A 16,336-nucleotide genomic window follows, 5' to 3' on the forward strand; every position below is an offset into this window, starting at 1 on the left:
GATGACCAACCAGTCTAAGTAAGGGCAAAGAGGTAGGAATTAGTTTGCCATGTAGAGAATAGTGAAGGCCTGGTCTCACTGGGGTTGAGAGAATTTTAGAGAAAAAGGAAATTGAGCTGGACCTGCTTATAAAGGACTTTGAAGGTCAGGGAGAGATATTTTACATTTGATTTGCTCTGTGTATCAGATGGGGAATGTGTTTAGTTACAAACCACAGAAATCTGAATACATTTTCTTAAGTAAGTAAAGAATTCATTTTCTCAGAAAGCAAGAAGACTAGCACCAAGTGGGTTCAAGAGTTCCACAATGACACTTTCCCTCTTCCCCTCTGCCATGATTTGTGGAAAGCATTGTCATTAACTTTATTGCTTCACGGTTCCAATATGACTGCTCCACCTCCAGCCTCATAACCACATTTCAGGCAGAAAAAAGAGACAGGAAAGGATAAAGTGGGTGGTTTCTGTATTAGGAATGCAAAGGCTTTCTCAGGAATTCCTAGCAGCCTTCTGCTTACATCTGTATTGGCCAGAACTGTGGCACAAGGTACCCTAACTGAAAGAATGTCTGGGAAGGTTAGTGTTTTTGCTGGGCACATTGTCACCACAAGCAAAATCAGAGTTCCACTTCTCAAGGAAGGGGGAATGGATATTGGAGCAGCAATTAGCAATCTCTACACATGATTGTTGTAGGATCCTGAACAGAGAGTTGTCTTAGGAAAAGTGATGAATTTTCAGGGAATTCCCTGGAAGTCCAGTGGTTAGGACTCTGAGCTCCTACTGCAAGGGCCTTGGTTCAACCCCTGGTCAGGGAACTAAGATCCTGCAAGCGTGCAGTGTAGCCAAGAAAATAGTGAAAAGTGATGAATTTTCAGAAGATGGAATTGGCATTGGTATTCAAGGGATTTGGAAGGAAGGAGAAGGAAGATCTGGAAGAGTGGATGGAAACTGTTGAAAGTGACCCTACAGTGATGTGGTGGGCACTTGAACTAGAATACTAGGTATAGGAATGGGAAGAAGGTGAGAAGCTAATAGTCATGTCCAAGGAACAATGAACAGGATTTTGTAAAGACCACCCAAGAATGAATGGTCAAGATGGAAGGTGTTGGCAAACTGACTTCTTGGTCCTTTTTTCTATGTAGAAAGTTAACATTTGGGGTGGATGAGACAGAACTTATTAGAAAGGAGAAATTGATAAAGAAAAATCCCAGAATCAGAGACATGCTGAAGCAATAACAAGTCCTAGAGTATCTTACATTATATATTATTACATATAAAAACAGAATGAAATCATTTTAAGACTTGAAAATTATTGCGATTTGAAAATGTATCACTTAAGAATGTTAGTAAGTACCAGTCATTGTACGAATCAGCGAAGACACAGAAAAGTCTGGGAATTAGTCCCGACCGCAAGGGGACCACAGTGTGTTGCGGAGGCAGATGGCTGCAAAACTCTGGGCAGAGGCTACATCAGGGGCGTGGGTACAGACTCGGAGGCTGAGAGGAAGGAGGGACTAATCCCATCTGAGGGCTGGAGCATGCTTTGCACTTTGACATTTTATGATTCTGCAGTGGCATAAATACAATCATACTTTTATCTTTAACTACCTTGAGGCCCTGGGGGAGGACCTGACATTGCCCCCAGTCCAACAATCTCATCCTCAGCATCTTAGTGTTCCCTCTCAGCACTGGGGAAGGAGCCAAGGAAAAACACAGGGGTGGGTAGAATGGAGAAACCGGATTAGTCATATTTGCAGTGTGATTCTGTAATTACTGTGAATCTTCAAGTCAGACTCATCTTTATCTTAACTTCCAAGGTTGAATGTAGTTTATTTATGACTTATACACACCTGACTTTCTTCATGCGGTCTTTGTGGTTGCTTATACTTATTTCCTTGTTGATATAAGCCTGAGTCATAAAGCTGCATGCCCAAAGTATAAACCAGGGTAAACTCTGCCAGGGGCAGAAAAATGGAGAGTCCAAAGAAACGCTTCAAGAGAATTGTTCAGCATTCAAAAGGGAGGGGATTTCAAGACTAATTTTGTATGAATGTTTGCTGTTTGAAAGACAATATGCATTTTTATATTTTAAATGCAAGTATTTGAATAGCTAAGGCAGTCACAGTGTACAAAAATATAAGTTGAAAGGGTATACGTTTAAAAGTCTCCTCTCTGCCCAGGGAGCTGTACAACTGAGCGGCACCTTCCTACAGACTCTGATGGGACTGGTCCCTCCTAAAGTGGGTAACCTGGCTGCTAGATAGACTCCCAAGGCTTCCACCCCGAGCCATACAGTCTTTCTCCCCAGAGGCAACTAATATTAAAAGATTCCTGTGTTTCTTGCCAAAGATAGGTTATAAGATAGGGTACAAGTACATGAGGAGATAAGTCTATATATTTTGTAAGTATATATATTTTCCAAGAATGATTTTAGTGAGCAGAATCAATAGAAAAATCAACATAAAGCAGATCAGTGAGAAGATCTTGAACTAAAAAGTATAAGGGAAAAAAAGAAGAGTAATTATTCATCAGAAGGCAGAAAAAGAACAGGAATCCTACCCATGTAAAAATTAAAAGAAAGGGTGAGGTCACAGATCCATTTGCCCATTAGGATGGGTGTTTCCACAAAGCTAATGAGCATCTGCCAGGAAAGCATGGGGCACTTGCAGTTGTTGAGTAAGTGAGAGAAATGGTGGTGGCCTGCCCTCCTGGGATATTGTTTGCTAGAACGTGGGCATGTTGTACTCTATGGTGACACATTCCCTGGGAGACTCAGTGGCATTTGATCCCTGTGCCCTTGGGCATTTCCAGAGCCCTCCCACAATCATTCATTTTACTTCAGTGTAATAAGACATTCCATCTTCCAGGTCAAAGGAATACAGCACATACTGGCCAAAGATTCTGAGCCAGGATAAAGCAGAGGGGCCATGTTTTCTGAAAAGCACAACCCTAGTCATTGCTACACCTTCACTAAACCCCTCTCCTCACTGGAGATGTTCTTGGCAGTTTATTGATGTGAAGTTGGCTCAGGATGAATTGGGACAGGCCAAGTAAAGCAGTTATTCTTTCTTTCATGTAACACAAAATTCTGCTTGGGATCACAGAGCAAGAGCAAGCTAGAACATGGCATTTGTCAAATAAATTCCCAAGTAATGATTAGATCCCAACAATATATAAGGCAACAGGCAAGTTTCTGACTTTCTACCAGATTCTGTTAGAAATATAAGCTACCCACCCACACAGAAAGGTGACTAGTAGCACAGGACCCAGTCAATGAGTGGATCATCAAACAAATGTGATAGACTTCAGAGAAGTGAGGAATTTTCTTCCAGTTCTGGTGGAATGGAAAGTTTCACCTCTAAGTCTCCATAAAGCCACCAGTCGGTGAGGTTCTTTCCACCTCCTGCCCTGTAGAAACTTGGGACAGTCTGGCTAATATATTCAGTGAAAGGTATCAGAGAAAGAAGGCAGCTGGCTGCTCAGGTAGACTTCATGGGGTAGCATCTCCTGGTGGGGCTGCCATGACTCAGGATTTGGTCAGTGGGTTTGGAGATTCATGAGTTCCATTTTGTAAGGGCACTCAGTTAATCAGTCTCAGGGTAAATGATTCATTCATAAGAGTGATCTATGGACCTAAATGTCAATATCAACCTATTAACTGACAAGGGGTAGGAGTATATTTTCTAGTCACCAGAATGATCTTATCCACTATTAGCAGACTACTTTATGTTCAAAGAGTGTTGGAGGAATTAAAGACTATTTGGTCAACATCCAAGAAGGGCCAAAGATTAGAAGACCTTGAAGTATAACTTAATGCACAATCCCTGCCTCACAATGTTCTTGTTGAATAGAATACATGCAAAAAAAAAAAAAAAAAAAAAAAAAAAAGCTAGTATCTGCCATATATAAAATCTCCCCTTTGGATAGAGCAGGAATTTAGATCATCAAATTCTTAAAACCCAGGGCTTCCCTGGTGGCGCAGTGGTTGAGAGTCCGCCTGCCGATGCAGGGGACACGGGTTCATGCCCCGCTCCAGGAAGATCCCACATGCCTTGGAGCGGCTGGGCCCGTGAGCCATGGCCGCTGAGCCTGTGCGTCCGGAGCCTGTGCTCCGCAATGGGAGAGGCCACAGCAGTGAGAGGCCCGCGTACCGCTAAAAAAAAATAAATAAATAAAGTAAAAAAAAATTCTTAAAACCCAGTACCCCTCTTTATATACCATATGCATATTATTGGATGCATTCCAAAGATTTGAATTGATTAGAGAGTAGAATCTGGTCACCTTAACTGTTGTTGGATATTTCCCAAATATCCTCAATTACTCCTTTTATAATGTACAGAGTAACATTTGTATGTTTCTTTTATATTTTTTTAACTTATTTGAGTTTATATACAGTAAAATTCATTTTTTGAGTTCTATTTGAGTTGTGTAACCACTACCACAATCATGATACAAAGCAGTTTTTTACTCCCCTCCCCACAAAAATATTGCCTTGAGTGACATTTTAAAATAGGTTCCTTCCACAGATGGCTAACCTCATCTATTATGTGTTGATTCTTACTACTTTTGCTTGCCAGACGTCATATTTTCTGGTATTATCTATCAATTCTAAGGCCCACCAGACCATATATGCAGTCATCCTCAGAGACAGACAAAATGAAGCTTTTGAACATGCATGTGTTTATTTGCTTGGCTAGGAGTGGGTGTATCAAGTTTACTTGATCTGTGAACATAAAACAACAACAAAATTGAGATATATTCTAAGGACCTTACTCCAAAGAAATTAGGGGAAAAATTCTAACATTCCAGTTGAAGCTCCATCCCCAAGAGGTATATTAGCTCTGAGAGATGGGAGAGAGAACTGCTAAGTCATATCTCCAATTCGTTTCCTTCCTTTAAATGGGTCATGAGGGCAGTGATAACCCCAACATGCTAGCAACTGTTCCAGGGCTCAAGTAATTATATTTATCCCTGCTTTTCAGAAACTAGACCTAGGCATTAAGCACTTTCCTAAATGAAACCCATATCCATTTAACCTATACAAGTTAGTAGCTGAATTTCTTGTTGCTGTCTTAATAAGGGCTCTTTACAAAATATATCTATATCTATATGTAAATGGTATATATGCATGCTCATTATGGACAATTTAAACAATGGAAGACTAAACCTGACTTTATGTTATGTCTTGGCGGTATTTAGGAACTTAAAAAAAATAATATATGAGTTCAGTTGACTATTTCACATGTGAACAGGTCTCATCACCAAGTAATATTTTCTGACCAACCTAGAAAACTTAGCTCATGCCATGGCTGACAGATTACATTTTATAACAAAACGCAAGGAATTCAGGTTTATAAATTAAACAGGGGCCACAGGGGCATCCAGAAGGGCTCTGAGATCTGGCTACCAGGCTTCTGGTTCCCTCTTCTTGACTCTGCCTCTAACCCAGGGAGTGACAAGGCAGACCATTTATCTCTTTAGAACATATTGCTCTACCTGCCAGATGCATATGGAGATCCTTCTATTCCTGCCAATATCAGGAATGCAAGACTGAATCATTACTTGCCAAACACCGGCAGATGAAGAACTCAACAGTACAACTACATATATATTAGAACAATAGTGTTGAATCATTAGAATGTTTAATTCTATGACTCAAAGTCTCTTTCTTTTGTCACAAAGTCAGAAAGAACCAGGTGATCCAATAAAATCCCACTTTGGAGGAGCCTTGTAACAGGATCCCTTTGTATGAACAGAGAGAGGTTGTCAGTTAGTCCCTACATTTCCCATCCTGCCCTTCTGTTATCCTCCCACAACTCTCCACCCTTCGCTGCTCTCAGCACTGCTTCTTATTCTTAAACTTCTCCTCCACTTGCACCTCCTCACTGCTTCCGTCTTTGTTGAGGGCAGAGCTCCAGGGCTGACCACGTAAGTAAAGCGCTATTCTCTCAAAGTAAAAGGGAAGTCAGTGTCTCCAGTAGTAAAATGTAATGTTTTCCCATGAAACACTGGAAACCTTCAAGGAATAAAGCATGGGAGACAATATATTCTTTCATGAATTTCAGAATGAATAGAAATCAGTGTTGTAGAGTGGGGACAAATAGGTCTGCCCCTGGGATGCTGACTCACAGTGACTCTTCTAATAGCATTTACTGGACTGACCTCCGATTCCAATGAGAACCACAAAATACCAGTAATTTTATCTGGGGAATATTTATATTTTGGTGCAGTAGGTGAATTCCCAATTAAAGGGCATTATTAGAAGAATTTTTTCCCCAAACTAAAAGTAGTTTCATCTTGGTTAAGCCTTGCATTTTTAATCGGTATTTATGGTTCAAAGAGATTTTGTTTTTGTTTTTAAAATCCATTCATTCCCCATTTCCTCACAACTAACTCTTATGGATAATACCTGTTACAGAAGACATCCTGAGTCCCATTTTCCCCTAACACGGATCAACCCAATATTTTCCTCCTCAAACCATTTGCTTCCCGACTTACAGCCTATTGGGTTTGGCGATTGAGTATACATGGAAGAAAACCAGGAACCTTAAAACATTGTCTGACTCTAGCAATGAAGATGCATGATTATTCAGAGGCCTCTCCCTCTCCACCCCACGTTAGTACAAGGGGTAGATGCTACCAACTTCCCAAACATTTCCTTGGGGTGGAAGAGTGTGGGGTGACCACCCACTCCTGGTTTATGTTTCACAGTTTCAGTCCGGGGGTCTTTCTATCTGCTGCCTATTGGACTTTCCAGGCATCTGTTTTCTGACTGAGTTGCAGAATCTTGAATCCTAGCATTAGTACAGCCAGGATTTAGGGCTTACCCTAAACCTGAGGGTCAATTCAGAGAGTGGTAACCTTGGGAACGGAGCCAAGCAAGAGCACACACAAGGTGTGTAAATCAGGTTCTTCCCACAATAACTACCCGAGAATTTATGAGTGTGCTCATGATCTGATTAGGGATGTCCCCCAAAAGCTACCTGCAGTCTAGATAGTGTAAGATAAAATTAGACATTTAAAGTTCCATATGGAGACTTTAAAAACAAGAACCATTCATTCCTTCTCTCATCCCACAGCAGTTTACTGAGCATCTACTTTGCATCAGGCATCATGCTGGGGACTGGAAACCCAGCAGTGAATCAAACAGACCCAGTCTCTGCCCTCACAGTCCCGCAGGCATTGCAAGAGCTGGTTTGCCCGTGTTGACCCATCACTGTCCCAGTGTCTGAGACTTTGGGTTTGACAAACAGGTCCTCTTGTCTCTGGGAAGGTGACCTCTGATATTAAAATAGGAACAATTCCTCAGCTTCCCACAGACTGGCTAAAATAGCTCATGAGACCACCCAGTCCCCTTTGTCCCCACCCAATCCCCAATCCCTTTTGTAACCAAAGTCATCTGTTACTAATGCAGGCTCGAAGATATGTCCGTAAGAGGAAAGAGCCATAGAGAAGGGATGGGGGAGTATTCTTATACTAGAAGGTTGATCTCCACACTGAACAAATAAACTCATCCTGGCTTTACCCATTGGCCTTTCTTAGTGTGGTTCACATTCACTGCTGGGATAAGACCAGCTTGGGGCAAATGGGTAAAGCCTTGGTTTTGAGGAGGCCCAGATGCCAGTCACTGTTGACCAAGAGCTTCAACTTGGAAAACAGAGATGAGGTCAGTCAGCTTCAATCCACTGATCATCACCCCAGCCCTCCTCTCGTGTCTATTCTTTCTCACCACTCAAGAGTACTACCACATTGTCCGCTGTTAATAAGCTTTCACATACACATTCTATTTTAAGTCTCCAACAGCCCCATGGGGATATCCCAACCCCTGCTTCATGGATGAGAAAATCAAACCTCCAAATTAATTTGCTCATTTTCCCACAGCTGCTAACAAAGCCAGCGTTCAAACCCAGTTCCTCAGGCTCCAAACCAATGCTCTTTGCACTCTCCTATAGCTGTCTACTTTGACAATTTCAGTTCTTTATTTTTGCACATTATTTCAGCACATCCTGGTGGGGAATGGTCTTCTAACCTGCTGGTTTTCTAGGAGCAGCCACAGATTACTGGCCAGGGAAGGGGCTGCGGTTCCCCCACCCCCTACACTGCCCCCAAGACTCTCTTGCCTCCTACATAGGAATCCCCGCATCTGTCATGGATGCCTGTGGAGCTATTTTTAGAGACAGAGGGGAGCGTGGGGTGGCACACATTCAGGTTTTCTAGGAATCTGTTAATATTTTTGCAGAGGCCGTTCAGACTTTTAAGTTGACTGATAAATGACCTCCAGAGGAAGACATCCTTTCCCTGCTCATCCTTTCAACACTTCCCATCCCTGATATGGATTTGTTTTGGGGGTGTAATTCTTTTACCCACCCCCCAGGGCTCTCCTTGGCACCCTGGACTCAAAAGACAGCGATATGAATAACTAGCAGCAGCTACAGCTGGCTTATGTCTCAAGAAGTTCGGGAGGAAGCAGATCTAGTTCTCCTTGACCTCTGTAGGGATTGGCAGTGCTCCTTCAGATCTTTATGCAGAAAGGGGCTGCTGTTTTACAGGTCTGGGAAAATGTCCATGGATGGATCTCAATGCTTTCTGAAACCTCCTGAGTTACTGATATTATTCTAGAGCAGGCAGACTACTATTTTAGAGGTGGGGTATGTATATGCACAAGTCAGAAACTGGGTAAAAATTTTTACCATATTAAAATAGGGAGGAAATTAAAATGTACATATGTAAAATCTCTAGATTTGGGAGACATAATTCTGCTGTTTATGTTAAAAATCACATCAGCTCTGTTCAACCATGTTTCTTTGCTTTACTAGGTCAATGGTGACAAAATAAAAATGTAAACACTGAAAATAAATATGCCTTTGAACTTAACATTATATTAGAAGTGTCACTCCTAATATATTAAAATGAGTGAATTAGTAGACTATGTCACAACTAAAAACAAAAATGTTAAACAAAGACCATAATAACGTGTACAAACCAAAATAACTTCAGTTTCAAAATTAGTGATAACACTCCTTTCCAAGTAAGTAACATTCTGGTATGATACAGCACATGGTATAAAGGTACCAGACAGCATTAGCCATGCACTTTCAAACAGCTTTTTAACAATAAAATACACAAAAAACTCAATAAGTTATGGCCCATGTTCTGATATGTCTATTTTACCAATTCTCCAATCAAGCTCTCTAATATGACATGGGAACCATTGCCATTTTTAACCAGATAAGAATAAAACAGAACCTGTTTGCATTTGGATGGGCTCTGCTGTGGATTGCCCTAGTCACTGCAGCCTGGAACAGTTCTCTCCAGTCTGAGCAGCCTTTTTGCAAATAGGATCTCCTATATAACCAACTGTGGCCAAAATGAAATTCCAGAGAAAGGAGCTGCCACTTTTCCCCCTCTATTTCAATAGGACATATTAGCTTTGTCTGAAAGCCAATTATTTTCATAGATGCAACAAGTTCGTGGGCCAGCCCCCCCCCATTAGCTGTGTGTGAATCCAGGGCTCCGGACCTGATGAATTAGGCAAGAGATGATCTAGGAAATGATCCAAGGGCCTCTGCCCTCTCCATCCTTGTCCTGGTCCTTTCACAGCAGCTGCACTACTCCCCTCATTTTGATGGTGTCCCCACACCCCTCCTGGACTCACAAAGCTAGACATTGCTTTCTCGTACTGCTCTCACCACTTCCTCCAAGTACGTGGTCCTTGAGGCAGCAGTGGGAGAAGACCTAGCATTTCAGTAAGAATTTTAGGAAGAAGCAAAAAAAGGATGGGGCCTAGGCTGGACAAACTCCCCCTCTTAATTACTAAGCCCCAAACCCACAGAAAGAAGACAAGCCAGGGCTATCTTCCCACTCACAGAAACACAAAGCAAAGACTAACTGACATTATGCTTTAGTTCTCTAACACTTTCACATAAGAGTTTTAAAGAATGTCCAAATATTCATATAATAGGGGCACATATTTTTTCCCTCAGTTGGATTTCTGTGTATGAATTGGTAATCCCACATAAAAAGACCCATTTCTGTTCTAATTGTGCTGTGGTTCTCAAACCTCTCATAAAGACACACATGTGATTTGGGAATATCCAGGTACTTGTAAAAACTGCATTTGCCTCACTAGGGACTACAGAAAATCACTGGTCCTCTCACCCCTGGAACCCTTACCCTGCACTGCTCAGCATGTAGTCATTCCTGGGGCCAGAGACCTGAGTTAGTCCAGAACCTATCCCAGGCCTGTCTTCAGTGGCTTGAGGCCAGACCTGACACCTGACCAGGCTGACTGGTTCTGTGGGAGCCTCTGCTGAGCAAAGGGGACCAATCCCATTCAAGCTCAGAGGATCTAGGTAGAAAGGGCCTTCACTGGAAATGTGAAGTCAGCCATTTGGCTCTTTCCACTTGTATCCAAGTGAGGAGGATAGAAAACTGGCAAGGAGACGTGTGAAAGGAAGCATGGCCCCTGGTTTAGATTCTGGCCCTACGGGCTCTCCTAGATATACCTGATGCTATCACCAGGACACAGTAACTGGTTCAGCAGGGAAATGACAGGCACCACAGGAGTCTCCAACACCAAAGGCCAAGCTTTATCCTGAATGACACCAACGTGAAGGAAGAGACACAAGTGCAGTTTTAGAGACTCACGATCTTGGAATTTTTTCCCTGAAGTTGCTTCAGGTGGAGGATTAGAATGCATAAATTGCCAGGATGACTCTGTAACATTGGATTATATGCTTTTCTTAATCACATTGATCTCATCTGCTCGGTATATCCCAGCAGCACACTTTGCTGGGGGTGGATACTCAGCAAGTCTGAGATCTGAGTCAAGCAGTAAAGTCCCTTCACCTGTGTGGCCTTCAATATCCCCATCCTCCAGAAGCAAAGGCCCCTAGACAGGGAGAGGCGGTGGAAATCAATTCACTTAGAGAAGAACTGACCCTAAAAGACATTTAAAGCGCCATTTGGCAGATGCAATTCCATCTCAGGCTGAAAAGTCGCAGAAGAATGTGTTCCAGTTGTGACTCCTGCCCTGAGTGGCTGTGGGACTCAAGCATGTTGCTTCATCTCTCTGGGCCTTGGTACCCTCATCTCAGATGGGGACAATGGCCAGATGAGTTCTCAGGTTTCCTCCCAATCCAGCCCACTCTCATACCTCCCCTCCCCCACCCCCAGCTATGGTTCTGTGGCTGTGATTTACACTGGAGCCCTAGGGTCCCACTCCAGGAGGTCAGTGCTTTCCACATTAGTAACCGGGTTTGCAAAGGGGGAAAATATGATATTTTAAACAGCCTTAGGATAAATGGGGAGCGGTATTAAACAAACATTACTCTTCATAAATTAGTACTGACATCTAGCCACAACTCTTCATGGAAAAAGGGATTTTTTTTTTTTTAACGATAAGTTTCTTTCTCTTTAAAGGAAAATTGCCAAGGATGCAGAAGGAAATGAAGATGGTCAAAGACGAGGATGTGCATTTCAGTCTGGGTGCGAAGAGGGCCCCCTCCTTCCCCCACGGCCTGCAGCCAGTGGTTTCCCGAGGAAGAGCTCCTCCAAGACACCCCTTCCCGGAAGCTCTCCGGGGGCCGTTTTCCCAGTTCCGGTATGAGCCTCCTCCAGGAGACCTAGACGGATTCCCGGGGGTCTTTGAAGGAGGAGGGTCTCGCAAACGGAAGAGCATGCCCACCAAGATGCCCTATAACCACCCCTCGGAAGAAGCCGCTCTTGCCCTGCACCCGGAGGAGAGCAAGAACCCCGGGGCCCCGGAACTCCGCCTGCTTTTCCCGCCGCCGCCGCCGCCGCCGCCGCCACGGCCCAAGTACGACTCGCGGATGATCGACCTGTGCAACGTGGGCTTTCAGTTCTACCGCAGCCTGGAGCACCTGGGGGGCAAGGCCGTCAAGCAGGAGCCCGTGAAGCCCAGCGCCACGTGGCCCGCGCCCCCTCCGTTCCTGCCCACGCCCTACCCCTATTACCCCAAAGTGCCCCCGGGCCTCGTGTTCCCCTTCTTCGTGCCCTCGGCCTCGCCCTTCCCCTTCAGCCGGCACACCTTCCTGCCCAAGCGGCCCCCGGAGCCGCTGCTGCCCCGCAAAGCCGAGCCGCGGGAGAGCGAGGAGACCAAGCAGAAGGTGGAGAGGGTGGACGTGAACGTGCAGATCGACGACAGCTACTACGTGGACGTGGGCGGCGCGCAGAAGCGCTGGCAGTGCCCCACCTGCGAGAAGTCCTACACCTCCAAGTACAACCTGGTGACCCACATCCTGGGCCACAGCGGCATCAAGCCGCACGCGTGCAGCCGCTGCGGGAAGCTCTTCAAGCAGCTCAGCCACCTGCACACCCACATGCTGACCCACCAGGGCACGCGGCCCCACAAATGCCAGGTGTGCCACAAGGCCTTCACCCAGACCAGCCACCTGAAGCGCCACATGATGCAGCACAGCGAGGTGAAGCCGCACAACTGCCGCGTGTGCGGCCGGGGCTTCGCCTACCCCAGCGAGCTCAAGGCCCACGAGGCCAAGCACGCCAGCGGGCGGGAGAACATCTGCGTGGAGTGCGGCCTCGACTTCCCCACCCTGGCCCAGCTGAAGAGGCACCTCACCACGCACCGCGGCCCCATCCAGTACAGCTGCTCCGAATGCGACAAGACCTTTCAGTACCCGAGTCAGCTGCAGAACCACATGATGAAGCACAAGGACATCCGGCCCTACATCTGCTCCGAGTGCGGCATGGAGTTCGTGCAGCCCCACCACCTCAAGCAGCACTCCCTCACACACAAGGTACTGCGGGGCCCCAGGGGAGAGGAGCGAGTCCCGGGCCGAGGGCCCAGGAGACCTGCGCTGCTTCCCACCCCTGACACGTGTAACCCTGGGCAGGAGGCGTCCCTTACCTGAGCCCAGACGTTCTTCTTCCTCACCTTGAAATGGGGGAGAATGAGGAGACTAGCCATCAAGCCCTTTCCCATCTCGACTTCTGGAGTCTCAGGCGGTCCTAGAAAGAAAGAATGCAGTTTGGAGAGGAGGGTGCGGAAGGATGAAGGAAGCAGCTGGTGCTTGGGCTGTTGCTTGTTCGCCTCCCAGAATCCCTAAAATTTTATTTCTGGAAACTTCATCCGGGGTGCTAGCATGAGGGTGCATCAGTCCCTATCTACCCAAGACCAGCTTTGTGCCTGGGATACACTAATCGGAGCCTTCTAGAAAACTCTAGAAAATTCTCTCGGTCTTTTTCTGCTAAAGCTGTGGCTACCTTTTGCTTTATTTTCTCCCTCAACTGTTTCATTTGCAGGTGGCTTTGAGGGGAGCAGACCCTGGCCTGGGTCCAGCCGGGTCTGTGCTTCCCCCATTGAGCTTCTGCCTAGTTGGTGGCAGTGCTCTGTGGTTTGTATTATAGGAGGCATGAGAGAGCATTCTTCTCTGTTGGGTTTGGTTTTACCTTCCCCAGCCTCAGGTCTTCAAGGAGAAATACAGGCCCGCATGTCTAAGTTCAGCCTAGTTTGCAGACAAAGCCCTGGAGTCATTCAGGATGAACTAAAACAAGGCCCCAGTGCGTTCCTGAAATCTTACCCAGCTAAGCTAACTTGGGTCTGCTTTGAGCTTCCAAGAGGGGAAGTTTGCCCCACTAAACTCTACTCTCACACCCTTGACCTCAAGTGGTTTTCTTGGCAGAAGAGACTTCTAGCAAGCCAGAGTTTCTAAAACATTCTTTCATTCTGAAAGGTCAGTGGAGGACTTTGCTCAGCCAAGATAATATTTCTGCTCTGGCACTGTGGGTTTCATTTGATAGGTTAGGACCAAATATGGACAAAATGCATGACTGCCTTGTGGGCTCTGCACAAACAGCTGCCCTGCAAAAGGCACCTTAGATGCATCCAGAGAGGAGGTGCCTGCCTAGTGCAGGAGCCATCAACAAGGAGCCTGAATTGAGAGTCAGCCACCAGGGGGGCCATGTGCTAATTTCAGGGACTCCTACATGTGTGGAAGAGGAATCAGAAATGCATTTTAGAACATGTAAAAATTCTGTAAGATGGTAGACAGTGAACTCAAAATGGAGAAAACAGCCTGGTATCTGAAATAGGTCTTGTCTGAATTAGGAAGCAAAATGCCTTTTAATTAAAGGAGTCAGCAAACAGTGAGAGGTAGCATTTACTGAGCACTTGCTAAGTGCCAGGTATTCTACTTCTCAGTTAATCCTCTTCAACAACTGTAAGAGCTACCTATGGGTATCGTTACTCCAGATTTGCAGGTGAAGACACCAAGCCATGGGGAAGTCACCCAGCATCTCTGTCTCTAGCACCTGATCTCTTGAACACAATATCAAGACTACTCCCTCTTTCCCTTCACCCAGCAGCTCCGCAGGTCCCCTCTCTGAGATATCATTGATCTTATTAAAGACACAGCAGCTTCCTTTGTTCCTAAAGCTGTGTCCAGTCTCTCATTTACTTGAGGTCTAGGCCAGCCCACATGTGAATTTTACTTTGTTCACAGAATTCTCTTTAGAGAATTCCAAAAACAGTGATAAGTAGGTACTAAGTAGATCATAACCAAGTATAGGGACAATCTTGAGAAGAAAGATGCTGAAGTAAATTTTAAACCCATCAAGAAAATAGTTTTTATTAATTTAATACTTTTAAACTCACTGTTTGAATATGCAACACATTTTAAAAATTCATCTTCTTAGGAGGACATTAAAATTTAGATCTCTTCATTAGCATAAATCCATACTCATCTGCAATCATCTAGACTAGACAGTATTGCAGTTAGAAAGAGCCCCCGGGTTCTCATGTCCCAGCACTTCAACTTGAGATGAGGAAGCCTTCACCAGGAAAGGCTGCGGGACTCATCTAAGGTTATGCAGCCAGTAAACAGCTGGGCAGAGACCCAAACTCACCCCTTAGTGCCATGGGCTCACCTCAACTGAGGCGTGGTACTCTCTTACCATGTCCCAAATTAAAGAAATGAAAATATAGGCAGAGGGAACCTTGGAACCCCTCCTGCCTCAGGTCACTATGAATATCAGGCCATATGGGTTTTATAAGATACAGTCGTTAGCTAAATGACTTGTTCTAAACCTGTAATAATCTAGTTTTAGTACCATGGTTCTGGGTCCTTCCAAAAAGTCAGTCTGGGTCAAGATTTCTTGCAACTGCCGTTTCAGAGAAGCACTGGTTAGTCAGGATTAGGTAAGGCTCTACTCACGTCGTGAGTCTCTAGAAATGCTTTCAGTTGACGGCATTGATGCTTAAGTATTAAAACACTTCACAAACAGCAAGGGAACTAGAAAATCTTCTCCTTTCCCCTTTTCTAATTCAGAAAGCTGTCCTCTGCCAAATTGCTCTATATCGGACAGAAGCCGGCTTGGAGGCTCCATAGCCAAATCACACAGAGGCCACTGTGGCCCGTGGGAGCCCAGGGGACCATCTCAAGAGGCGATTATCGAGTTGTAATTTTTTGAAGTGTGGATGTGAGTTCTTCTTGGATTTCAAATCCATTAATGAGAACTCAAGAGAACATTGGTTTTCATATGGGAAATGATATTATCAGTTTACGGGGTTTTGTTTTTTCATTATCATGAAAGCCGGATTAGACTCATTTCACATACCATTCATTCCATGGTGCTCTTACCAAAATCTTATTAATCCCTGAGAACTGTTACCATAGAATTAACCCCAGCAGCAGCAGGAACAACAAAAGCAGTAGCTTTCTTTTCCTCTAACAGTCTGGCTAGTTTATGGTTTTTAGAAGAAAAAAAAAGGATGATGTAATCAACACTTTTCAAGAAAATAGTAGTTTAACAAGGCTACAGGCACACCATTTGGAACTCAACATCTTTCACCAAATCCTTCGTGGATTTATGTGGCAGAGAGCAAAGCAAAGGCTACTGTCCTGATGAAAGTCTGCTACCTGCTACCCACGGTTCTTTTGCATCTTGCCCCCTTCCAGGGCGTGAAGGAGCACAAATGTGGGATCTGCGGGCGCGAGTTCACTCTGCTGGCCAACATGAAGAGACACGTGCTAATCCACACCAACATCCGCGCCTACCAGTGTCACCTGTGCTACAAGAGTTTCGTGCAGAAACAGACCCTCAAGGCGCACATGATCGTCCACTCGGATGTGAAGCCCTTCAAATGCAAGGTGGGCGGCTGCCCGGGAGGAGCACGGAGAGGGAGGGCTCAGAGGGCTGTGCAGATGCGCAGGAAGAATCTCCAGGGAACCTTCTACTCAGTCTCATCAGAGGGACCTCTGCAGCTCAGAGCAGGTCTGCGGCCAAGCCCAGGCCTGTCTGCTGCTCTGTGCCTCTCTCCACCGCAGCTGTGCTCAGCTGAGCCCTAGGAGCTGCCCTGCGTG

At 45.2% G+C, this 16,336-nt stretch overlaps 1 protein-coding gene across 3 annotated transcripts in view; it reads left to right on the forward strand.

The window, feature by feature from the left end:
• The window catches only part of ZNF366 (zinc finger protein 366), a 63,702-nt gene that overhangs the window by 33,708 nt on the left and 13,658 nt on the right, over nucleotides 1-16,336 (forward strand). For 2 of the 3 annotated variants that reach the window (XM_082623348.1, XM_082623349.1), the window contains exons 2-3: nucleotides 11,418-12,772; nucleotides 15,932-16,123. In XM_082623348.1, coding sequence (XP_082479474.1) covers nucleotides 11,432-12,772; nucleotides 15,932-16,123 — 1,533 coding nt within the window. In that variant the 5' untranslated portion in view covers nucleotides 11,418-11,431. Of the gene's footprint in view, nucleotides 1-11,293; nucleotides 12,773-15,931; nucleotides 16,124-16,336 lie in introns of those variants that run through there. The other variant, XM_082623347.1, reaches the window with a different exon arrangement.

The sequence above is a fragment of the Mesoplodon mirus genome (assembly GCF_964341445.2).
Source record: "Mesoplodon mirus genome assembly, chromosome: 5".
Classification (NCBI taxonomy): domain Eukaryota; kingdom Metazoa; phylum Chordata; class Mammalia; order Artiodactyla; family Ziphiidae; genus Mesoplodon; species Mesoplodon mirus.